At 35.5% G+C, this 24096-nt stretch overlaps 6 protein-coding genes and 1 pseudogene across 7 annotated transcripts; 2 read left to right on the top strand and 5 right to left on the bottom strand.

Moving 5' to 3' along the window:
- The first annotated feature begins 156 nt into the window (after positions 1-156).
- On the top strand, positions 157-2194 carry LOC142552851 (alpha-amylase). The gene is made up of 4 exons (XM_075662720.1): positions 157-277; positions 424-556; positions 917-1722; positions 1842-2194. Exons 1-4 carry the CDS (start codon positions 200-202, stop codon positions 2091-2093), a joined length of 1269 nt encoding a protein of 422 aa, XP_075518835.1. The 5' UTR covers positions 157-199; the 3' UTR covers positions 2094-2194.
- Positions 2195-2273: 79 nt separating this feature from the next.
- Positions 2274-4166, bottom strand: LOC142552854 (B3 domain-containing protein At5g42700-like; annotated as a pseudogene).
- Positions 4167-4297: 131 nt separating this feature from the next.
- On the bottom strand, positions 4298-6802 carry LOC142552852 (uncharacterized). The gene is made up of 5 exons (XM_075662721.1): positions 6385-6802; positions 6155-6283; positions 5878-6042; positions 5074-5376; positions 4298-4562 (listed from the first exon to the last, which is right to left on the bottom strand). Exons 1-5 carry the CDS (start codon positions 6673-6675, stop codon positions 4422-4424), a joined length of 1029 nt encoding a protein of 342 aa, XP_075518836.1. The 5' UTR covers positions 6676-6802; the 3' UTR covers positions 4298-4421.
- A 450-nt stretch (positions 6803-7252) lies between these two features.
- On the bottom strand, positions 7253-10471 carry LOC142552850 (uncharacterized). 2 transcript variants are annotated; one of them, XM_075662719.1, is made up of 7 exons: positions 10070-10471; positions 9286-9343; positions 8879-8950; positions 8703-8738; positions 8305-8544; positions 8081-8222; positions 7253-7892 (listed from the first exon to the last, which is right to left on the bottom strand). In XM_075662719.1, the coding sequence occupies exons 1-7, from the start codon at positions 10243-10245 to the stop codon at positions 7300-7302; spliced, it is 1317 nt and encodes a 438-aa protein (XP_075518834.1). In that variant the 5' UTR covers positions 10246-10471; the 3' UTR covers positions 7253-7299. The 2 variants fall into 2 exon arrangements, with proteins under 2 accessions (XP_075518834.1, XP_075518833.1); XM_075662718.1 differs by having other exon boundaries at positions 8870-8950; positions 10070-10466.
- A 638-nt stretch (positions 10472-11109) lies between these two features.
- On the bottom strand, positions 11110-13211 carry LOC142552849 (uncharacterized). Its single transcript, XM_075662717.1, has 2 exons — positions 13079-13211; positions 11110-11784 (listed from the first exon to the last, which is right to left on the bottom strand). Exon 2 carries the CDS (start codon positions 11757-11759, stop codon positions 11220-11222), a length of 540 nt encoding a protein of 179 aa, XP_075518832.1. The 5' UTR covers positions 11760-11784; positions 13079-13211; the 3' UTR covers positions 11110-11219.
- Positions 13212-15164: 1953 nt separating this feature from the next.
- On the top strand, positions 15165-19461 carry LOC142552847 (thylakoid lumenal 29 kDa protein, chloroplastic). Its single transcript, XM_075662715.1, has 11 exons — positions 15165-15325; positions 15415-15510; positions 16688-16772; positions 16863-16897; positions 16985-17050; positions 17129-17169; positions 17374-17504; positions 17732-17838; positions 18579-18716; positions 18878-19012; positions 19147-19461. Exons 1-11 carry the CDS (start codon positions 15233-15235, stop codon positions 19255-19257), a joined length of 1038 nt encoding a protein of 345 aa, XP_075518830.1. The 5' UTR covers positions 15165-15232; the 3' UTR covers positions 19258-19461.
- Positions 19462-21100: 1639 nt separating this feature from the next.
- On the bottom strand, positions 21101-23363 carry LOC142552848 (14-3-3-like protein B). The gene is made up of 4 exons (XM_075662716.1): positions 22720-23363; positions 21871-21993; positions 21619-21735; positions 21101-21362 (listed from the first exon to the last, which is right to left on the bottom strand). Exons 1-4 carry the CDS (start codon positions 23194-23196, stop codon positions 21306-21308), a joined length of 774 nt encoding a protein of 257 aa, XP_075518831.1. The 5' UTR covers positions 23197-23363; the 3' UTR covers positions 21101-21305.
- Between the last annotated feature and the right edge of the window lie 733 nt (positions 23364-24096).

Raw genomic sequence — 24096 nt, 5'->3', positions numbered from 1 at the left:
TACTATATTATTAAGTGTGAGGACATGATAATAACTATCTAGAAGGATACCAACTTTTTTTTTTCAATTTTACCCTTATATGATACTAATATTACATTTTTGTTTTTTGTTTTTCTTTTAAATTTAAACACACTTTTATTTTCATAGATTGTATATATTAATCAATCAAGTCGTTGCCAAAGAAGAAGAAGCGATAATCATGAAGACTCTTGTTTCGTCTCTTCTGTTTTTCCATTCTTTCTTGCCGGCTTTTGTCTCTGCTACTCTATTGTTTCAGGTGTATATACATTTCGATCTTTCTTTTGCTTGGTTTGATTATCATCTGCATGATCTTGTGGTTAAAGTTTGATGAATTTGTGGGTACCCGTACATTTGTTTTTTTAGATTTAGATTAACATGTGCGCGTGCTGATTTGATCACCAGGGATTCAACTGGGAATCAAGCAACAAGGAAGGGGGCTTGTACAACTCGCTTATGAATGTCGTACCCGACATAGCCAGTGCTGGATTCACTCACGTTTGGCTGCCGCCGCCTTCTCATTCAATTGCACCCCAAGTTGAGTCCACCTTTTTCTTTTTTAGTTTGCTCCTCAAATTCTACTGTTTTAGTTTTTGACACATGGAAACATGATCACGCGGGTTTTGTGGACGATTTAATTATCACATCACAGGAAAACCCTGCTGAACATGTCTTACATCTGCATCCAACGATATTTTGTTTTGTTGGTCACACTATGTGGTGTGTGTGACATGTGTTCGAGCCATGTTTATCTTCGCAGCTTGTATGTTACGGTTTATGATGTGGTTATAAAAGTAAAAACCTCTCTCGTGTGCAGAACTTTGCAACAGCTTTATGACTAATGGCTAAATGCAGATTAGGAATTAGTTCATCATAATATAAAATGATAATCATGCAGGTTATCTGCCAGGAAGGTTATACGACCTTGATGCTTCGAAGTACGGAAATGGGGGGCAACTTAAATCATTAACCCAGTCGTTCCATGAGAAGGGCGTCAAAGTCCTTGATGATATTGTTATAAACCACAGAACTGCTGAGAAAAAGGATGACAGAGGAATATACTGCATCTTTGAAGGAGGAACTCCCGATGATAGACTCGATTGGGGGCCGTCATTCATCTGCAGGGACGATACCCAATATTCAGATGGCAATGGGAATCTTGATTCAGGAGAAGGGTATGAACCCGCTCCCGATATTGATCATTTGAATCCAAAGGTGCAAAATGATTTATCAGATTGGCTTAACTGGCTCAAGACGGATATCGGGTTTGATGGATGGAGGTTTGATTTTGTGAAGGGATATTCTCCCAGCATAACCAAGATATATATGCAAAAAACGTCCCCAGATTTGGCAGTTGGGGAACTCTGGGACTCCCTTTCCTATGGACAGGATGGGAAACCAGAATATAATCAAGATAGGCATCGGAACGAACTGGTTCAGTGGGTTCAGAATGGTGGCGGGAGTGTCACAGCTTTTGATTTCACTACAAAGGGAATACTTCAAGCTGCTGTGCAAGGAGAATTGTGGAGATTGAAGGATTCGAATGGACATCCTCCGGGGTTGATAGGCATTTTGCCTAACAATGCCGTCACTTTTATTGACAATCATGATACGGGATCCACACAAAACTTATGGCCATTTCCATCTGACAAAATCATGCAAGGATATGCTTATATCCTAACCCATCCTGGAATTCCGTCCGTGGTAACTTTTTCATTGCTGGCGTATATATTCAAAAAAAAAAAATACTTGTTCTTTTTACTGCGTTTAGGATGCCTTAGCTGAATGGATGACGCTGATTTACTCGTTTATCTTCTACTCAGTTTTATGACCACTTCTTTGATTGGGGGAAGAAGGATGAAATTGCTGTATTATGTGCGATTCGAGCAAGAAATGGCATCGTAGCAACAAGTAAAGTGGAGATTTTGGCTGCTGATGCTGATCTCTACGTGGCAAAGATTGACAATAAGATTATTTCGAAAATTGGCCCGAAAATGGATCTTGGGAACCTAATTCCGCCTGATTTTAAGGTATCAACCTCTGGAAATGACTATGCAGTTTGGGAGAAGAAATAGTGTTACATGTTTGATTTCAGCAAGACATTAAGCAGCAGCTTTTTCTGAAACAATGTGATGTGGACATGTTGGATTTTAATAAAATGAAGGTATTCACATGATCCAACTCCATTTCTAGTTCTCTCTGTGTGTGTAAATATTAGGCAAAATGATACAATGCTTTTTTCACAAGATTTATATACATGTGAAATTGTTGCACTACCTATGACACGTTCATCTTCAGCGATTCAATCAAGATAATGTCTGTCCATCCATGGATGTATCAGCATTGGCAATCTTCTCAGAGCTCTCCACCCTTATCACAAACACCTAGTAAACCATCGTAACGACATGAGTTACACAACAAGGTATATATATAAGTATGAGTGGACTGATCACAGTAGCAAGAGCAATTTTGTTCTATTTGAAGGAATAGCATGAAATCACGCATTAACTATATTACGAATCTGCTCCAACTTATAGCGCTCAATACAAAACTGGCATTCAACATATTTTGATGTAATAATATAAACTTTGTACCATTAGAACTGTAGGTCGAATTAGCTGAAATACAAGTGCATCACCATCTACCAAGTATGAGCAACCGTAAACTTCTTGCATCCTCCACTAAGTTCTGATTTCCGAGCCAGGTAGATCACTGGCCACTCTTCTCCTTCTTTGTCTATCAATAAAATTACTCCACCGTTTCTTGGAAGTTGTCTTTTGCTGAAATCAGATGAAAGCCCCGCATTTATCATTAACACATTACTTGATTTATTTGTATATTCCAAGAGAATGATCATTAAATTTTATTGCGATGAAATAACTCTTGTATTCCAAAAAGTTGATACCCAAAACGATGATAAAAACAAATGGTAGTTAAGCAGAGTCTAAGAGTAAGGAACTAACTGAAATAGCGAAGCTCACCAGTCAAAATCCACCACTGACATGGGAGGGAAGCATTGATCTGACAAATGAGGGATAATCGGAACCCAGAGTTGATTCCAGTTCCTCAGCTTTCTTTATCGTCACTCCCCCTTGCTTCGTCTGGTGCATAATACACTCGATTCAATATATCTCTTGTGCCATTCGTTATCCTAGAATAATCCAAGCAAACTAACATAAGCAAAATGTATGGAAAATTATAAGGGATTTCAACTAGCATAAATCAGCATTTTATCCAACCCAAGTCAAGATTGAACCTTCGAGGAATCAGCACACGCTCGTAAACAGTAACCTGCTACCGGGCATACAAGTTTAATCCAAATTCTTGAAAAATAACGAAATTAAAAGCAAATAATCGATTAGGAAAGAAGAAGAAAAAGGACCGCCGTACCTCATAGTATTTGGTTACTGGTTTGCTGGAGAATCTTTTCGATCTTCTTACAGAAACAAGCTCAGTTCTTGCCACCCGTGGTTTTATTTTCTTCATCTTCCCATTCATTAAAATGGAAAAAAGAGGGTACTTGAGGTTAACATACACAATACAAAAATGAAATCATACGAAAACACACAGAGAGGGAGAGAGAGCTGAACTGGAGAAGTTTTGAGAGATGAAGCATTCTTGACTGCCTGAGAGAGAAGAGGGAGATGGAGCTGTTCCATTCTCTTCTTGTTTTCTTCCAATCTTTGCTGCCGTCTTTTCTCATATTTCACCATTTTTTTCCGCTTGCTGGTTCAGAAATTTTTTTTTTATTTCCGCAATGAGCAAATGAAAAGAGAGTGAAAGACGAGGAGGAATGAGCAAGAATTTTGCTGATTTGAAATGCGTATAGTAGCTCTTAATGGACTCTTTAGATTATTTCATGAAATTTTTTCTGATTATTTTACATTTTAAATTTTTTTAGCATTTTGATTATATAAGAATTTGAAACATAACTAATAGTAGAATATTAAATAAATGATTAGAATAGAATTGAAATAGTAATGTTGATTTGTGAAAATTAAGTGAGCAAACAAATATCCTGTACTTGAAAAGTTTCCGACCAAAAAGCTCGGTACAAGAACACCTTTTAAAATTTATTTTACATCTAATATTTAAAGACTTTTTTTTATATCATATTTGCTACACTTCCTTGAACAATTTAAAAAAAAAACCAAGTAAATATGTCATTTTTTAATTCACACAAAATATCTTATCTTATTTGTTATGTGGAAATTCGTCATATGAACATTTCCACAATATAAATTATTGTTTTAAGAATATTTGTAGTAACTGTTGACACGGTGAAATGTTTACAAGTCTGCGATTTCATAATAAAAAAAAGGATTAAGAAGCCAAACACATTGTACAATCAACATCGAGGTAAAAAGATTACAGTATATAAATGTGGAATCAAGAAATGTTTACTAGTATTTAATCAAGCCTAAGCTTTTCAACCATGGAAGCATCTCTGTTAAGCCTTCTTCCAAAGTTCTTGGGTTATAATCGAGCTCCGTCTTAGCCTTTTCGCACGAGTATGCCCATTGATGCCTAAGAACGCTTACAGTCTGTCAAGCAAGGGCAGAAATCAAGTATAAGTCAGCACACGTGCGTACATGTCAGAAGACACCAAGTGTTATTGAAAACCTCAACTCGTAGAAGTAAGATCTTTGGCAAAGACAGACTAGAGTTATGTAATTCAAACCATTGTTACCATTCAATGTATTTGCAAGACAGTATGGTCTCTCTGAAAAGAGAATCTGCAATAAAATTGAGAACTAATCCAGCGTTCCTGATAAAATCCAGTATTTACCAAAAACTTAAGGGAATAAATTGTAGTTGCGACAATATCTACGACCATTTGGTCTCAGCCTATAAATTGCAAAACTAAAAAATTTCCAACTTCAGTTATTACATGGCTTCAATTGGAAACAGCATCTTGTTTATGGGGAACAATCATTGTTTTTGCGTCTGAAGTTATAGATAGTAGGGGTTCCAAGTTCACAAAAATGAAATTTGTTCACACGCAATAAATTGAGAAAAAGAACACAGTTAACAGAAACACAATAAATTCCATACCGGCGGACTGATCAAGGGAAGCTTCCCCGTTAATCTGGAGAAAAGAATAGATAACCATCCATATGCTTCAACAAGCCAAAGTGGGAGGCCAAACGAAGGTTTTGCAGTATGAGTTATGGACGCAGCTAGATCAAAAACATCCTTAAAGGACGCGTTTTCTCCTGTCAGAAGGTATCTTTCACCCACTCGACCTTTGTTCATTGCTGCAATGTGACCCTGTGCTACATCATCCACATGGCAGAATGAGAATCCTTTTTCTTGGCCAACATAACCAGGTAACCGCCAATTAAAACGTTCCACGAGCTGACAGAAAGAATAAGAAAGCAAGCAGTTACTAAAAGGGAAAAAAAATGTCCCCTGAAACAAGAAGATACTCATCAAGGATGAACATCCAAAGCTTATTACCTGAGCCTCACCTAAAAGACTGTACTAACAATCATATCATAACAATGACTAAGACAGAATCGAGGTCTAACATCCACATAGTAAAAATTAAATTGACTGCCAGAGTAATATAATCACAACAAGATCGAATATTTCCTGATTAAACAATGAGTTGAGGTATTGCATTCATGTTCCAGTATTGGTATACAATATGCTTTAACTAGTCCAGAAATTAATACCTCAAATTTCAGCATAATCAACCACATCTCAAAAATAATATTCATTATACATCTCCTAGGAATATCATTTCTGAAAAACATGGTGGTGTCAACATCATGCGTTTTGATTAAATGCAGTCATCAATGCCTAACTAGTCCATAAGATACGCTACACCGGAGTAAAATCGCAAATAATTTTTACCAGATGCGCCACCACGTTTCCGGTAGTGACTTTGCCAGGTCCATATATAACTCCTGGATAAACAGGAAGTATAGGTATCCCCTCTTCTGCAGCTTCTAAAGCAATCTTATCAGCTATTACTTTCGATTTCTCATACTCTGTACAGAAACGCCCGGCAGGATGCATCTATTGAAATTTACGATAAACAAATATCCACAAAGATTAATTCTCCATCTAAACCCCAAGGGAAAAAAAATCAATCTTTTAACTTAATTTCACAGTAAACAATTTTCTCCACCTGGGTTTCATCTGCAATACGCCCATCAGTTGGCCCCAAGGCAAAAAACGATGATGTGTAGATAATTTTCTCTACACCCTCGGTCTCTCTATATGCTCGCAAAACATTCTTAAGCCCTCCAACATTGACCTATGACAAATGATTCTCATGCAACAAAGTCAGATAAGAGCCGAGTTTAGATAAATAATCAGTTTTGTCGCCCAAAAAATATAGTCGAGGGAGAAGCTTACGACAGAGAATCTAGACGGGTCAGGAAGCCATGGCTCAACGAGGGCAGCAACGTGGACGATGACGTGGCAACCGGAGAAAGCTTCAAGAAGCGACTGGTAGTCGGTAACATCACCGTAAGCAAGTTGAAGAGTCCCGCCGGTTGCACCGTCGTGGGCCGGCTGAGGTAAGCTGGAGAGATCGCTGGTTTTGCGAACAAATGCCTTGATGTGGTAACCTTGGTTAAAGAGGGCATGGCAAATTCTACCGCCCAAGAAACCAGAAGCGCCGGTCACCAACACTACCTTCTTCATTATGCAATTTAATAAATAAGTAAAGTGGAAGTTGGGATTTTATCATCCTATATTGTGGCATTGACATGATCGAAGAGTATTTTGACAATATAAAAATAATTTACATGATTTTTTTTCTTGAGATTTCTGCCTAAAACACACACCGAGTCAACTCCAGATTCTATCAGTCGACTCATTGACCAATTTGATCTAATTTCTTATTTACCTCTAAAGCATTATTTACTTAATCATTTACAACTAATTCGTATTTTGGCAATTAATTTTGAATAGATTTCAAAATCATTTCGTCATTTTAAACTCCTCAAATAATCTCAAGCTCAAATTATCCCAACACGTACAAAGGATTTGGAATGCTAAACAAGAAGTCGGAGTATTGAACTGCTTGACATGAAAGAATGTATTAGTTCAACTTTTTCTCTCAAGTTTTATCTTTGAATTATCATTATGTTGTTTGATCACTTGTGATGGTGAACTCGACTTTTGCCAATATACTCCATTTCGTGATATCCATGACAATCGAGTAACCAACTTTGCCAGGAAGGACGAAACATTGATGCATCAGAAAGAGGGGTAAACATTGGGAGTTAGAACGTTCAAATTTATTCCAACACAGTGAAGTTTCATCTACATCATACTAATTTTACAGATGGTTCCTGGATAAAAGTTATCATACTTTAAGAATCCATGTGCAATAAAATCCACAAATACTTCAACAAGAAACTTCATAATCTTGAGCGGCGTAAGCATTTCATAGGGTTGAAAGGCGAATGTCTCCGACCGGATGTAAAAGGCTTCTCTTCTCAATGTGTGTGATGACCCTATATCCCAGTTTTCCACATTTTTTGGGACACAGACGTCAAACAGGAATTGACCAAGAATCCCATGGACACCGATTTTCGGTGGGCTTGATAGAGGAATATAACGTTCCTTATGTTCATCGTGCACCGACCCAACGCCCCTATACTCATCATACTCTACAGAACCGGGCACAACGAAATGGTTGTTTAAGTCGAGTGTGATTCTTTCAAAGCTCTGATTTGATCTTGAAGCTGCTTTTCTCAAGTTGTGAAATGGATCCGAAATCTCTGTATCGGTTCTTTCTAAGCCCATTTTCTCTCCTTCCAGTTGTCGTATTCTTTGAGAGTATACTGCAACAGCTTTTCCAAGAAGCTCGGTCACAGCCGCCCCGTATTCTACAGGATAATTTCGAAAATGGCCTGCGTAAGATATAGTCATCAATTAGACAACTCACAGTTCTTCAAATTATCAGTCAAAAATGTTCAGGGAAATGCAATCATGGCAGGCAGGTGAAATTCAATGATTCAATGCTAGTTCATTATGCGAGCATAAACTAAGGTAACAACAAACACAAAGGGGCTGAAAAGTGAAAAATCCAGAAACATACCAACGTGAGATGAACTGTTCCACTTGACCAATTTAACGTCAGCTCCAAGGACTTTCAGTCTCGTAGCAAAATTGCATATTATTTGAAAAGGAGCAAGATCATCGTCTTCCGAGCACAATATGAGATATGGAGCACCCATGCTCTGATGACAAGATAACAGTAACAGTGAATGGTTAACTAATAGTTGAAGCAGTAGTTTTAAATTAAATACGATAGATTCTTACAACTGTGGAGTAGAGTGTTTGCCAGTACTCAGCGCGTTGTGATTCAAATCTGCTAAGAAAAAGTGCATCTAGACTGGAAGAGATGCAATTGGCAATCGATGTCACCAGTCGGGGAGGATGTGACATTTTTAAAACACTTGGATGGAGCACAAATCGAGTGCCCAAGTCGCTAGTAAAGTCCACAGGAGTGGAATCAAAAATATTGCCAGAAAGACAATCTTTAACAAGCCGAAAGTCATGCTTCATAAAGAAATACAGCTGTCAGTTTGAGGAAAAAATTTCCTAAGATTCTTGTAGAACCAGGATTTGCACTACGGCAACAATGAAAAATATCTTTAAGCAAAATAACAGATGGATATAGGGATAGATAGCATCAAGATATGCAGAAGAAAGTATACCAAATTAACTCGAGTGTCACACTTGCCTTCGATTATCTGCAACCACATGGACATAGTAAGATCTCGACTGTTTTACCTATTTGCTATACTTTGGCGGATTATAAACCACCCATAAACAGCTAGATAAAACAAATACTTGTATTTTAAGTTACAAAAATGGCACATACATGGAGAACCTTATACATGCAAGCTTTTGGCCCGCCCGAAAAAGATGCAAAGACAACTGGGCAAGGCTGAATTCTTAGCTCCTGCATACAGAAAATACATAGGATGTCTGTGAGCAGAGTCATTTGAAAAAGACATTGACAACAATGTCTTTTGTCTTTGCAATTTGTTAACCAAATAGAATTTTTGTTCTCTTTGCATGTTTTCTCTGCTTTTTTTTTTCATGCTAATTTGTTTTGTCTGTTCTCAAAGAAGGGACGTGCAATGGTCACAAAGTCTGAAACAAATCAAATGACTGTTAACATATATATATATGCGCGCGCGCGTGTGTTACGTTTTATATAGATAAACAACTTTCAGATTACGAATATTTTGAAAGTAAAATCGGGAGACAGTAGGTGAATTTCCTATGACTAACCAGAACAAGCTCGCTGACAATTTCTAGAGCCAATGATTCAGCTTTATCTGGAAAGAATCTGCAAATAAAGCCGACACAGATATTGACATTCGTACAGCAGTAAAGCATGTGACCATAGAATTCTAACAGTTTATACAACCGAGGTACATACAAAGCAGCAACTAGATTCCTATCCATCAGACAAGGAAACAACCAAATAATATATCTGAGATAAGCATAGTTCTATCCGACTAAAAATACTGTAGGCGTTAGGAGCATGTTTTACCGAGTAATGTAAGGAACTACCATCAAGACGATTTTGTTACCCACATGGATCAGTTTCCATCGCTAAAAAACAACTCCCACGAGACAGTTATTTGAAGTCTTGATGACAAAAATATCGAACAAGACTTGAGGGATAAATTCCGTTGCAATAAAATGATTCCTCAAAATACAACTTCAAAAGTGTGTCAGCGAGAATCTATTCTTACTTATATCTAAACTATCCATTGGATCATTCCATTTTATTCACCTAGCAAAGTTAAAGTAAGCGGATTCAAATATCCCATCAAACACGTTAAGTATAAAAGGACTACAATTCAATCCCAAGCCAAGTAAAGACGTTCAATTTCATCGAATGAACAAAACTAAAACAAAAAACAAAACTAAGATCAAAAGAACAACTAAGATCAAATCTTTTTCAAACTGGATCAAACTCAACACTACTTAAAAGCAAGCAATAATCGGAATCACATCGCCGCAATGGCAAAAAAAGGATTTGTTGTTATTTTTTTTTTCAGCTTACAGATTGAGAAATTGGGAGTGGCAAACAAGGGAATTCCATCCAATATAAGAGTAGAGATCAACGTAATTCTTCAAGTGCTTGTCTTGACTCGACATCCACGCAAACACCACGACTATTCCTTCCACTTTCCCCCTCTCCTTTCTTCCCCAGTAATGCCTTCCTCCAAATCCCCACATATTGCAAACCTTCCTCCGAATAAACAAACAAGAATTCCAAGAAAATTGACCAATATTTCTCGAAAATCACAGGCGAATCACGAGAGATAATTCCCGGTTTTAACTTTATTCAGGAGATTACGAAAAAAAGAAAGGAGTATAATAATATGTAATATTAAATGATTAATGGTTTTGTATTTACTTTTCCTGCGTGTTGTGTCATTTAAGTTCACCGCGGTTCTTTCACTACTCGCAGCGCTTAGGAAATAAGGTCATGTAATTGTGTTCTGAACCAATTTTTTTTTATATTTTATATAAAATTGTGGCGATCTTTAAATAAATTGAAATTGGAAAAATTAAATTGGGATTTGGAAGATATCCGAAATATTTCCAATTTAAACTTTAAATCTCATGTCGATGCATTGAATAAAATCATAAAATATTAATAGTTTAGTTTTTGCCAAAAACTTGGGATGAATTTTGAGAGACTGGTTCCATGGTATTTTATCAATCACTGTCTTGCCTATATCGATTCGGTGGATATACTTATATGGTGATGTGAGTGGTAAATGTGCGAAACTTACTCATCCCTCAACCACATTGGTATTAAAAGAAATCGAAAATTGACCGATATGGGAGAAATTCGCAAGCAATTATTTACCTCATTGATAATATTCGTGATCAAGAGAAATCGAACTCCTTACGTTGAAAAGAAAGAGATGTTTGTAGATATTTATAACTGAACGTAAACAAAGCATTTTGCAAATAAAAATATTTAAAGACAGCTTTAAGTAATTTTCCATTGTTTTGAGGTCGAGAAATCGAGTGGATTTACAATAATATGACTGCATACTGGGTTTACTATCTCTCCGTTTTCTTTCCGACTGACATGGAAACATAATTGTTCTTCATTTCCCAAAGGGGTTAAGGAACATCTTATAAATTACGCAGTAATGATATCACAAATGACTGAAATAAGAAATCGAATTATTCAACTAAACCTGCAGCGTAACATCTGCATCAATATATAACCCGACTTTAATAGAGCAAGATCCACATGGAAGAACGATTGATGCCGGAAAAGATCCTGGTGTCCGTAAGGATATTTTATTACCATTCCTCAAAAATGTATATCCCATTTCTTCCAACTCCAAAGAATCGACCAAGAAGCAATCACCACATCTGCAATGGTAGGAAAATTCAAAACAACCACCAGCATCTTCAAAAGCCATGTCCTGTAACCTAAGATCATCAGCTGTTGTAGAATCCTGTCTAAGTATTTGCAGTTCATTGTCATAGAGTGCACGAGATCTTGGATCACTGAGGGTTTCCCATGCTCTCTGCACCTCTAAAAACTCATTTCCGGATCCGTGTTTGTGATTGGATGTTTCTGAGGTCCTTTGCAGTTGTTTATCAGGATGACAGTTGAGAATGACCATTCGATAAGTTTTACGGATTTCTTCAGGGCTAGCATCTTCCTTCACACCCATAGTTTCATAATGGGTTTTCTGGCTGAACTTGGTTCTAAGTATCATGACTGATCAATGATCGCATCCAAAACTTCATTGTACGAGAACAAAAAAAATCAATAGAAATATCTACCAATTAGATTATACTAGTTACAAAACAGGGATACGAGAGAGGAAATTACCAATATTTAATGAAAGAACGATCAACTTATACACATTACAATTGCTTAGGCTAAATATTAAAAAAAAAACAAAGAAAATGGATGTACATTGAACAAAATTGATTGAATTTACTATGTCCCCACAATTCAATAGGTTAACCAGGATTCTACACTCATTTAACCACAAAATATTGATCATGGTTTCCCCATTGGCTCAAACAGGAATATAGAATATTAAACACTGAAAGACAAGGTTTGAGGTTGGACAAGGACTAGGAAAATAGAACCCCCATGCACCTCTATATTTCATACTCCAACCTATACATTTGCAAATAATATAATTGTTTTACCAGACAAACAGTGATACATATCCAAATGGAGAACCTTATATCCAAATGATTTAGTTCACAATATATCAGTAATATATAAAGCTCGAGGCAAGATATAGCAAATGCAAAGAGTGAAGCCAACACCATCTCCATTCTCGCTAAACACTCATTCCTTCCCCACGCCAACCAGTGATCATCTGACCTCAAATGAAGACGCAGGTCAAATCTATGCTAATCCCTCAGGGCCTCAGCCAATAAACAATGTTAAGTGGCATTTGCAATTAAATCCTGTTTTCGGTTTCATCATTGCAGGTATGGCATCAGCTAGATTGGGATATGCAGTGAAGGAGAACAAAGAAAATGAAACAGAAATAGAAAAGAAACTTCACGAGTTTGCAGAATGAAATTCTGAATTGTATTGTCTGGATCGTGCGTAATTCCTGTGCTCTGATTATGAACAACTATCTAACCAAACGAATGTGTCTACCTAATTAACTGATTCACCACAAGACACAACTAAACCAAATAAATTTAAACTGCTCTAAACCAAATAAATGGGTGTAACACAATCACTGTTTTTCATTTGGCCATAAGCATCTCACATGAAACACAAGCCACCCAAACCTTGCCATTCGAGGCCATTAAGCCATATAATCAAAATATACAATTTTCTTGATCCTTTCAGTCAAACCTTTTCACCTGTCCGAATCTCCCGCTAGCACGTATCTCTTCCACACAGACTCGTATCGGTTCGAACAAGAAATTATCTTTTACTCTATCAAATCAAATAATGAAACGGAAGCAGGATGCACAAAAAATTCGACGCGGTTCACCAATTTGTAACATTGTGGGCGTGATACAGAATCGCAACTCGTGAGAAAAGATTCATTATTACCTCGATGCAACGTCGTAGATGAGATTTTACTCTCCGTGCGAAACGGTCGCCGTGGACAGTTGCCGGAAGAATTGCTTAGGGTTTACTGAGCCGCTGATTGAGAAATAATGAGATTACACTGTTTTTGTTTGCTTTGAATGTGTGTTTTTTTTAACACATATATATATATACTAGGAAAGTGCACGTGCGTTACACGTGATTGACTAACAATGAAAACATAATTAAGAAATTTAGATATTGTTTAAAATCGTTTGAACAACATCATGTTTAAGAGTATTTTTTAATTTAAACAGATCAAAACACAATAAATAAAATAGCATCATGACCATAAACATATATGTTCACTTGTTCATATGACAAACTTTTAAATCAACCTGATTATGACATAATAACAACTCTATCAAACCGGAAAAGACTTTTTTCATCCAAATACCATTCATAAAGTAAAACAATAAATATAAATTAATAGAATAATGGATTTTATCAATGCCAAACCACAATGTACTTAAATGAAGTACACAAAAGGTGATACTAAAAGTCACAAGAATATAATAAACACATGAACCAAAAATAAATACCACAAGACATCAATTTCTGCCAACATAATACAATTGAATGATAACTACTAAAATGAATTAAATCTATTAACTTAACATGGACAATGACTAAAAGACAAATGTCATAAAGAAGAAAAAACAAGGTGAAAATAATAAAAAACAAATGTCGCAAAAAAAAAAACATGGAGAAAACAATAAAAAAAACGAAAAAAAATGATAAAACAAGTGAAAAAGAATACAAAAGTAATATTTAACTTAACATGAACAATGACTAAAAAACAAATGCCACAAAGAAGAAAAAACAAGGTGAAAATAATAAAAAACGAATGTTGCAAAGAAGAAAAAGAAAAGCATGGAGAAAACAATAAAAAAGAAAAAGAAGAATGATAAAACAAGTGAAAAAAGAATACAAAGGTGATACTAAATGTCACAAGAATATAATAAACATGAAAAAAAAAAAAAGAATACAAAGGTAATATTAAAGGTCACAAAAATATAAAAAACACACATAAACAAAAAATAAATGCACAAGACATAAATTTCTACCAACATAAATGCAATTGAATGCTAACTACTTAAATTAATTAAATTTTATTAACCTTAACATGGATAATGACTAAAATAACCACATCAACTATGTTAAAATGCAAAATAAGATGTCATAATAGTAAGCTCACAAATGAAACTCATATATTTATAGGTATATATATATATATATAATTATATATATATATACACAAAATATATTTAAAAATACATATTTGATCATTTTACGAAGAAATAAATTAATTTAGAATTCAGATATCATAAAAATTTCAGTGACAATTCAGATAACATAAAAATTTCAGTGATGTACATGAATGTCTAAATTTTTTGGTATTAAATAATTTTATGTTGCTTTTGATTTATAATTTTTTACAGTAATATTTTTTTAACTAATGAGTAAACATGCATACTGTCTTTGAAGGGTTTTTGAGTTGGTGGACTATTTGAGTATTTTAATAGTGATCATAATTTCGATTTTATATGTTAATATTTTCTCTGACTAACCTGCTGCACAAATCTTACTCAATACGATTTATTTGACTAGCTCGATTTGTAAGTTACTATGTTAACTTCAGGATTCATTCAATACACACCAAAATATAATGACTACAAGTTCAAATGATTAAAAAAGTATGCAAAGCATAAAATTTCTCATACCCTCTAATTTCTCTCTTTTTTTCCCTTCATTGGAAAATCACCATGGAATTTTTTGAAATGGATACAAAACTCGATGACTTCAGATAATTTAATATTTCAAATCTTGCTTATGGATTTTTCAATTCTTGACAAAACTGCATATGAACTTGATTTTTATAATTAATTATTTTAAAATTAAATGCCAATAAAAGACATTATTAATTAAAAAAAATTTGATTATCTTTCCCTATATTGGATATAAATAAATGAAAGAAATTAAAAAGAAAATCGTTGTATCATTCCACATGTATACGATGACTTCCGAGCAGGATAACGCAATATATGAGGACATCGCTCCACGTAACACCATACACTTGACTTCGCTCCCCAGCTCTCCCATTCTAGCTAGAAAGAAATGGGGGCACTTTCCTTTATCTCAACCGTTCCTTCTGTAATTCCCTTAATTCAGTCAACACCTGCCACCGCCATTCTCCCCATTCATCATTCCGTATGTCCATTTTCTTGTTAATGCTCTGGTGAACTTGAGTTTTGACCAAGATTATAACATCGGATTTTTGTTTTTATGGGAATTTCCAGCGAACAATAACTTGCAAAGTGGAAGCTGATCCCGAAAATGAGTTTAGCTCCTCGCGACGCCACATTCTACATTGTTTTGGAGCTACCGTTGGAATGGTCAGATTTTTTCTTCTTCCACATTTACTATTTAGCAGTACTGGCTTTCACTTTGAAGGTCTATTTGACATTATTAGTCTTCATGATTCACGTGTAATGTGTATTTGATATTTTGTGTTCAATTATTGTGGTCGTGGTGACATTGTAGAAACTACACGTCGCTATCCGATATTTTGGAGAATGAAATTTGATGGATTTTTGTAGCAAAGAAGACAAATCTTTGTGATGGAGAATCATAGAGCGTCAAAGGCTGTGAGTTGAACCAAGATTATAAGTTAATGGGGCCACAGAAATTTGAAAGGATTAAGTTTCATGCTTATTAGCAGACGAAATTTTAACTGGCGTTTTCATATGAACTGCGCGTCTCTGCCATTAGGCTCTCTTTAGTGTTCCTTGTGCCATTGAGAAAAGTAATCTTATTTACCATAAATGCAATTACTTCCATCACATTTTTATTAAGCATCCATAATATTGCTTGGATCCCACGTGCGGCTATCCAAGACATTGTGGGGTGGCCTGTAAGTTGGGATGATCTACTGCCTAAAGGCCAGTCTTGGATTTGGGCTCTCTGGTTTAGCTCATGTAAGACTCAACATTGATGTTTTTATTGAGAATAGACCCAAATGACGGATTGATTGTGCGAATTGCTACTAGCTGAACAGTGTCAATAATGTGGGTTGCATTCATGATATAGATCGAATTAAGATATAGGCATTGCATATTGATAGGTCAGTAAAAGTTATCTAGAATGAGCTGCCATGAGCGGCTTCTCAAAGGGTTTGCAATGTTATAATCTCCATCGGTTTCACAAAAAATGGAGTAAGTAACGAGTTTGAATTGCTCTCCCGTCTAAAAAGGTAGTCTTTTGGATCCTTCAATGAGACGTATGGCCTAACATTCATCTCTTGATGATAAGTCAAATATGAAATACCTAACAAGCACGTGATACAGGTTGACATAGGACAGTGGAAATCATTTTCAAAATGCCAATCCACATGATTCCAGCCGAAAACACACACACACCATGGACTGACAAATAATCTTCTTTCATACACAAATGAAAAATTAAAATATGTTAGGCTTCTGTTCTTACTTCACCGAGATATTGGCCAGTTTTGATCAATTTGAACATATTCATGTGGCAAAATGATGGATTTCTGCCAATCGACTTTCTCAGGAATTGATAGGAAGATCCAGTTCTTTCATTGAAGTGGCTAACGCTGCTGATTTGAACCAGCGTCGACAACGCTCTGAATTTCAATGTGAGCTTTATCAGAACTTCTATTCATTAATGATATGATACAGATATCTTCCTTTTGGCTGTAAAATTAGTGCATTTGTCTATTTTTCAGCGAAGATTAAGGCAACTCTTTCTATTGCACTGAAGGTATATCTTAGTATTACAAGACTTTGATCTTTTTGTCCTTTTTCACTGGAAATGAGATGAATTACTCTTTTAATTTTGTCCTTGTAGGGGAACCCAGATCTTTTGCCATCAGTATTAACTCTGTCACTCAATGATGCTGTGACTTATGACAAGGTTAGGTATAATCTACTTTATTGTCTGCTGAAGATTAGGAGAACAAAAGATTGATGTATTTGCTCATCAAGTTTGCAGGCAACAAATTCTGGAGGCCCCAACGGATCAATTCGCATTAGGTAATATATTATGATTTTGATATTGATATTACTTTGTTGAGTTGTTTCTTTTCTTGTATTAAATAAATGTTAAGATTTACCGAACATCCTGACATAAATTTATGCATCACCACTTTCAAATGAGTTAACACCTAAATTTTTGCTTTCCCTGTAATACTCTTTTCGTGTATCTTCTACAATTTTCTGTATATTTCTTTCTTGAAGCTCAGAGATTAACCGACCAGAAAATAAGGGGCTTTCCGGGGCTTTAAATTTGTTGGAGGAAGTGAAGAAAGAAGTAGATTCATATTCCAAAGGTGGACCTATCGCGTATGCAGATCTTATCCACTTTGCAGGTTAGCTTTTGAATAAATTTCTATTAAACCGAGTGCTTCATCCATATATTTTGCGCCACTTAGAAGGAGATGACTGAAGGATACGCTGGCATTGCAAATTTTCCATTTCAGTTGCTGGGGAACAACATAAAATGCAATTCCTTGTAGACTGAAGCAATGTCTGTTTTTCAATTGTTCCAGCTACTCTATGGTTGTACTAAGATTATTTTCGTTCCTCCATAATGCAGCACAAAGTGCGGTCAAATCAACCTTTCTTGCTGCAGCTATTAGAAAATGTGGAGGGAATGAGGAGAAAGGGGCCTTACTGTACTCTGCGTATGGTTCAAGTGGGCAGGTTTATTGCAATGCTGAAGATTGCTTACCAATTATATGTTTTCCTCGTGTTACCTTGGCAACTAGATATATTCAATGCTTTTGCTTCATATCCTATAGGAAAAAGAACGTAAATTATGAAAAGAATGAGAAAGGAAAAATACAGATAAAAAGGAAAAATAATAGAAAAACTGATGTTGGCTACATTAATCTACAGGCTAATCGGTCTATGTAGAGCTGAAAACTCCCCTTACATTCAAAATTCAGCTTATTCTCCCTTCAATAAAGGACTAGTGCAAAAAGGAGAAATAACAACTATAAATTATCACTACTAGTCATCTAGACATCAAACATAAATCGTATCTAAATTAATCACTAAATCACGCATGCTGTGACTTGCATGCGACTTCGATAATTGGTATATTCTATTAGGTTGTATTTGGATGGAAGGATTTGATTTAGATGAAATAATTAGAAATCTAATCATTTGAAATTTATGGATGCGAATGACACGTCCTTCCAAAATGCATTGAACCTACTCTAATTTTTATCAGAACATAAATGATGGATTTGAGCGAGGAACTCCTTCTATTCAAATACAACTTTATGTTTTTCCAATGATTTTTTGGGAAAGATCATTGTATCCTGCACATTCAATTCTTAAGTATGACACAACTCGTGGATATGATCATGGATGTGAGAAACTATTTGTTTTCTTTTGGCTCGGTGCTATATTTTATTTTTACTTTTTTGTTCGAATAGTGGGGCCTGTTTGATCGGGAGTTCGGAAGGTCCGATGCCCAAAAACCTGATCCAGAAGGAAGGGTCCCTCAGTGGGAGAAATCAAGCGTTAAGGAAATGAAGGATAAGTTCTCATCTATTGGCTTCGGCCCTCGCCAGGTAAACGAGACTGCCACTGCCTGTGTCTAAGTAAAAAACCTGCATTTAATGATGGTATTCTAGCTAACTACTTCAGGACGTTTTGAGCTTAATAATCCGAATGTCGTAATATGTCCTTTACCGGCGTTACCATTTTGCATATCCTTTCTTTTATACCGCAGCTTGCTGTCATGTCGGCGTTCTTGGGTCCCGACCAATCCGCAACAGAGGCATTACTTGCCTCTGATCCAGAAGTCCTTCCATGGGTTCAGAAGTACCAACGTAGCCGTGAAACTGTTTCTCAGACTGATTATGAGGTATATTTTCGACATATGTAGCTGTAATCTGACATTTACAAGGGGGATATATATATATCTAGATCCGGACCCATTGTGGTGGCAACCAAAATATCCATTCTGATTTAGCAACTGACCTTGGTTATTCCTTTCAGGTTGATCTCATCACCACTCTAACAAAATTGTGTTCCTTCGGCCAACAAATCAATTATGAGGCCTACACGTATCCCGTCACACGTATAGATTTGGGAAAACTCAAATTGTAGAGATGTGGCCAGCAAGCGAAGGGGGCAAATCGGGAAAAAAAAAAGATAATTTTTCTATTTAATCTTTGTTAAAGTTATAATTTTGCCCCTAAATTCAATCAGTCATATTCCTCTGGCCTTTTGCCCTTGGGGCCTGGGGGTTTCTTTTACATGTTAACATTGGGATTTAAGGTATCTCTTAAGATTGAGACTTGTACTTAAGTTTATCTCACGATACACCTCTCTCACGATGAACATCTGAAACATGAAGTTTACAAATGATCCACGTATGAACAGAACGGGTTGCTCAACTATGAGCAGTCCAACAAATAACGATTATCATGTTAAAATCTAGCACAAAAGATGTCTAAGTACATATATAAAAATTCAGATATTTTATGACTGTAAGTACATAAATCTAGCAGTCCAACAAATAATCATTGTCTAAGTACATGTATAAAACTCCATATATTTTATCCCGTCAATATAGGACTAATTGTTGGCCCAATAATGTCAATTAAATAGTTCAAAATTTTAATTATGAATAAATTAATTATATGTACATGGGATCCAATAAAAAGAACTAAATAAATTAATTATATATACATAGGATCCAATAAAAAGACCAACCTGGCAGGTTGATTTTTCTGTGAAGGAGCTTGGATTAATAAAATCCGTGATTCCAAATTTATTCCCTATGTTGACCATCCGCAAATCGAAATATATATCAATTGTCTAGTTCTTTTTATATATAAATCATGCACACAATTAGAATACATTGCTGTCACGCACTACGGAAATTATATGTAAAGCCCACCTATTTCAAAATTTTGTTGGTCAAGATGAACGTGGATCATTGGATATCATATGTGAAGATGAACGTGGATCATTGGATACATCTTTAGAGTAATATTCTAAAGATATACACATCTTTTATATATGTCGAGCTGACTTGAAACTAGAATCTATTTCTCTGTGTAGTAAGATCTTGCATTCATCGTTATATCATAAGAGGAGGATTGTCATTTGTAAGTTACATAGCAAATTTATTTATTTTCTACTTGGATGCATTGAATTATAGATATCCATGATCACTTTAATCTCTCTAAACGACTCGGAAGCACAATATCTTTAGTCATTCTAAATCACATTAAGGACTTTCTTAAAAATTCAAATGGGTCAAAAAAAAGTCTTTTTGTTCCTGCTTTATATAATTATTATAATTATAAGATGGAAGTATAATAATAAAAGAAAATTATGATATGAAAATAAAAATATATAAATCAGTCAAAATATCTGTAATAGCATTCCGCTGTTTGGTTGGGGTCAGAAACAAATGTGATTTTGATTATATGTTGTAAAACAATCAATGATATTGAAGTGCACACTGGATGATGTCATCAGATTCATTAATGTGGCTTTTTTGAAATAAAATGATAATAGTTCACATAGAAAATTACAAACACTGAGCATGTTATTGTAATAACCTAAATTAACAATTGTTTATTACATCTTGTTTATAATCAATTAATTCAAGAGAGAGTAAACAGAAATCAAGAATAAGATGACTTTTTTTAAGGAAATGTTTCATAATATTAAATATAGATAATGTTTTTTGTGAGACGGTCTCACGAATCTTTATCTGTTAGACGAATCAACCCTACCGATATTCACAATAAAACTCTTAGCATAAAAGTAATATTTTTTCATGGATGACCAAAATAAGATATCCATATTACAAAATACGACCCATGAGACCGTCTTACACAAGTTTTTGCCTTAAATGTAACACATCAAAAAAATTGCAAATAAAACGGAGTTTACATATTTGAGCTCATCGATTGGACAAAACACTCAATTATCATTGACCAAATTAAAAACGCCATATTTATATTTAAATTAATGTTGCTTGCCTTGTATAAAAAAAACGATTCAATAACGAAGTGAACTCCACAAGTAAAACAAATATAAGACGTCTTAAAACAAGGGGGTGAATAACAAAGAAACTTCACCAAAAAGAAGGAAAAAAACAATGGAGAAGGGGATGATTCTGTTTTAGGCGACTATCCTCACTGTTGTGCATCATCAGGTTTGCTGGCTTCTTTGATGTCATCAGCTCCATCATCCTTCAGCAGAAGACAAAACACAATAAATATTTTCAGTTGGTTAATCAAGAAAATTGTAGCTGATAACAAACGAATCAATCCAATTCACAAGCTCTACGATCAGACTAAAATATTGTTTCAGCTGGAGCATCTTCCGATTTATTTTTAACCAAATTCGATCTTAAAATGTTTTGTATGGTAAAACCAAATCCGCTCTCGAGCTTTCAATGATTTACTTGTACAATATACATCAACAGAGTTGTGGAGCAAGGAATACCTGCATGTCAGAGGTCCACAGAGTGAGGTTGTCACGAAGAAGTTGCATAATCAATGTGCTATCTTTGTAGGACTCCTCGCCGAGGGTGTCCAGCTCAGCTATGGCTTCATCAAAGGCCTGTTGATAAGAAAAGGCATTATACAACTTGCATCTTCGAGTGTTTAACAAGTAATAGCGTATGCAATTGAGCTATCCAAAGAGTGTGTTTCAAATGAGAACTAAAACTCAGCTCAAATATGTTGCGACTTTTACCTGCTTCGCCAGATTACAAGCACGATCAGGAGAGTTTAAAATCTCATAATAGAAAACAGAGAAGTTCAAAGCCAGTCCAAGTCGGATTGGGTGTGTTGAAGCAAGTTCTGCATTAGCAATGTCCTGAAAAAGCATAAAAAGAGACGCATATTGTATTATAGGCTGTATTTAATTAAATCGAGATTATTTCAGAAGAATCATCTAAACTATCGGTGTGTGATCTCTGGTGCAGCGATCAGCAGAACAGACATATCAGACACAACCAAATTGCTATGTTTTGATGAATAAATTTGATATAGATGGACGAAGAAATTAAAACTCTAGATTTTAAAAATTACAAAATGCAATCTTTTTTTGAATTTGAGTGTCTGATTGCATTTCTGAGAGATCCACCAATTTATGATCATGATGATAATAATGTATTCAATTAAAGAGTTTCTTAATGTATGATTGGCATAATTTGTTGGATTCCTAACTCAAAAGATCAAACTGTGTACATTAGCTAACAATGCTACTCTCTAAATATCAAGCAAGACGGAAACAAAAAAGCAGAAATTTTAGAGCAATTGGTGATTTATTCTTGTTTTCTTCGCCAATTGCTTTGAGGCAAATAGAACAAACGATATAGAAATTACCTGATGCAACATAGTCAATTATGTTCGAATAACTATTGATTATTGAAAGTAAAAGCAGGCCCTAAAGCACCATGCGGTCAATGATAATATGAACAAAGATAAGTTTCTGAGAATCCAAAGTAAAGTTTGAATGGATTTCAAGCGTGAAAATTAAATAAATTGATACTGATCAATGCATAAAAAGGGGAAAAGAAAAGAAAAGGAAAAGTCAAACCTGAGCAGCCTTATAAGCCGTGAGGGTGCTTTCGGCAGCTTCTTTTCTTTCAGCACCAGTTTTGAATTCAGCCAAATATCTATGGTAATCCCCTTTCATCTTGAGATAGAAAACCTTAGAATCAGCGGCGGATGCAGAGGGAATGAGACGCGAGTCCAGCAGCTTGAGAATCCCATCACAGATATTGGAGAGCTCGGTCTCGATCTTGGATCTGTAGCCCTTAATCGTGGTAACGTGACCCTCATTCCCTCTCGATTCCTCCTTCTGTTCTATGGAGGAAATAATCCTCCAAGACGCGCGGCGAGCACCGATCACATTCTTATAGGCAACTGACAGCAGATTCCTCTCTTCAACCGTCAGATCCTCATTCTCAGACAAAGACATCGACACTTTCTCCATGAACTCCACCATTTCCTCGTAGCGCTCGGCCTGCTCGGCCAGTTTCGCCATGTAAACGTTCTCCTCACGCCCCGACATGGTGAATCTGAATTCAGGTTCTCCTGGGAAGAAAAGGGAATGCTGGAGGGTGAGAAAGCGAGAACTGTGCTATGGAAAGGAAAGCTCTTTCTTTAGATAAGAGTGGAGGGATCGAGGGAAAGGGGGGCGGTTTTGAAATCAGAGGAAAGGAGTCGATTTAGGGCATATATTAAAGGGATAACCATTAATATTTAAAACATTAAAATGGGCCGTTGGATGAGCCCGGTGGGTATTGAACGGCTGAGACTGAACTTTGGAGGCTATTGGCGGGCACGAAAGGACTTTGAAACGGTCAGTCCAATAGGGAAAAAACTAATATAATGATATTGATTTACACTAATTTTTTTAAAATATTAAAACCGCAACTGTTATTTTTAGAGTTTTCTAAGTAAATTAAAAAAATCAATATATTGTCCGCAAATCATATCGACGAAGCAAACCACAATGATCAAGCCACGAAAAACTAATATAATGATTTTGATTTACATCAACTTTTTTTTTTTTACTTTAGAACCCGTCGCCGCTATTTTTAGAATGACAAAAACTTGTGTGAGACGGTCTCACGAGTCATATTTTGTGAGACAGATATCTTATTTGGGTCATCCATGAAAAATATTATTTTTTATGCTAAGAGTATTACTTTTTATTGTGAATATCGATAGGATCGACACGTCTCATAGATAAAGATTCGTGAGATCGTATCACAGCAGAATATTCTAGGTAAATCCAAAAATTCAATACATTATCTACAAAACATATCGACGAAGTAAACAATATTCAACAAGCTATATGTTGCTGGCTGGCTCAAGACTACACAATTTTTTCTTATTTTGTCCCTATTAAAAATTTATATTTTATCAATTTTCTTAACTAACTTTCGCCGAATAAATAATTTTTCAA

Source organism: Primulina tabacum, chromosome 8 (assembly GCF_025594145.1).
Source record: "Primulina tabacum isolate GXHZ01 chromosome 8, ASM2559414v2, whole genome shotgun sequence".
NCBI lineage: Eukaryota > Viridiplantae > Streptophyta > Magnoliopsida > Lamiales > Gesneriaceae > Primulina > Primulina tabacum.
The sequence above is the reverse complement of the archived record's forward strand: the minus strand, read 5'-3'. Positions and strand labels throughout refer to the sequence as shown.

Coding starts and splice junctions, on each gene's coding strand:
- LOC142552851 (XM_075662720.1), top strand. CDS start 200: ATGAAGACTCTTGTTTCGTCTCTTCTGTTTTTCCATTCTTTCTTGCCG. Junction 278..423: donor CTGCTACTCTATTGTTTCAG/GTGTATATACAT, acceptor TTTGATCACCAG/GGATTCAACTGGGAATCAAG. Junction 557..916: donor TCATTCAATTGCACCCCAAG/TTGAGTCCACCT, acceptor ATAATCATGCAG/GTTATCTGCCAGGAAGGTTA.
- LOC142552852 (XM_075662721.1), bottom strand. CDS start 6,675: ATGAAGAAGGTAGTGTTGGTGACCGGCGCTTCTGGTTTCTTGGGCGGT. Junction 6,284..6,384: donor ACCCGTCTAGATTCTCTGTC/GTAAGCTTCTCC, acceptor CATTTGTCATAG/GTCAATGTTGGAGGGCTTAA. Junction 4,563..5,073: donor TTCCCTTGATCAGTCCGCCG/GTATGGAATTTA, acceptor CTTGCTTGACAG/ACTGTAAGCGTTCTTAGGCA.
- LOC142552850 (XM_075662718.1), bottom strand. CDS start 10,245: ATGTGGGGATTTGGAGGAAGGCATTACTGGGGAAGAAAGGAGAGGGGG. Junction 8,739..8,869: donor GCATGTATAAGGTTCTCCAT/GTATGTGCCATT, acceptor ATGTGGTTGCAG/ATAATCGAAGGCAAGTGTGA. Junction 7,893..8,080: donor GAACAGTTCATCTCACGTTG/GTATGTTTCTGG, acceptor TATCTTACGCAG/GCCATTTTCGAAATTATCCT.
- LOC142552849 (XM_075662717.1), bottom strand. CDS start 11,759: ATGATACTTAGAACCAAGTTCAGCCAGAAAACCCATTATGAAACTATG.
- LOC142552847 (XM_075662715.1), top strand. CDS start 15,233: ATGGGGGCACTTTCCTTTATCTCAACCGTTCCTTCTGTAATTCCCTTA. Junction 17,170..17,373: donor AACGGATCAATTCGCATTAG/GTAATATATTAT, acceptor TCTTTCTTGAAG/CTCAGAGATTAACCGACCAG. Junction 19,013..19,146: donor TTTCTCAGACTGATTATGAG/GTATATTTTCGA, acceptor TATTCCTTTCAG/GTTGATCTCATCACCACTCT.
- LOC142552848 (XM_075662716.1), bottom strand. CDS start 23,196: ATGTCGGGGCGTGAGGAGAACGTTTACATGGCGAAACTGGCCGAGCAG. Junction 21,994..22,719: donor CGGCTTATAAGGCTGCTCAG/GTTTGACTTTTC, acceptor ATGCTTTTTCAG/GACATTGCTAATGCAGAACT. Junction 21,363..21,618: donor TGTGGACCTCTGACATGCAG/GTATTCCTTGCT, acceptor CTTCTGCTGAAG/GATGATGGAGCTGATGACAT.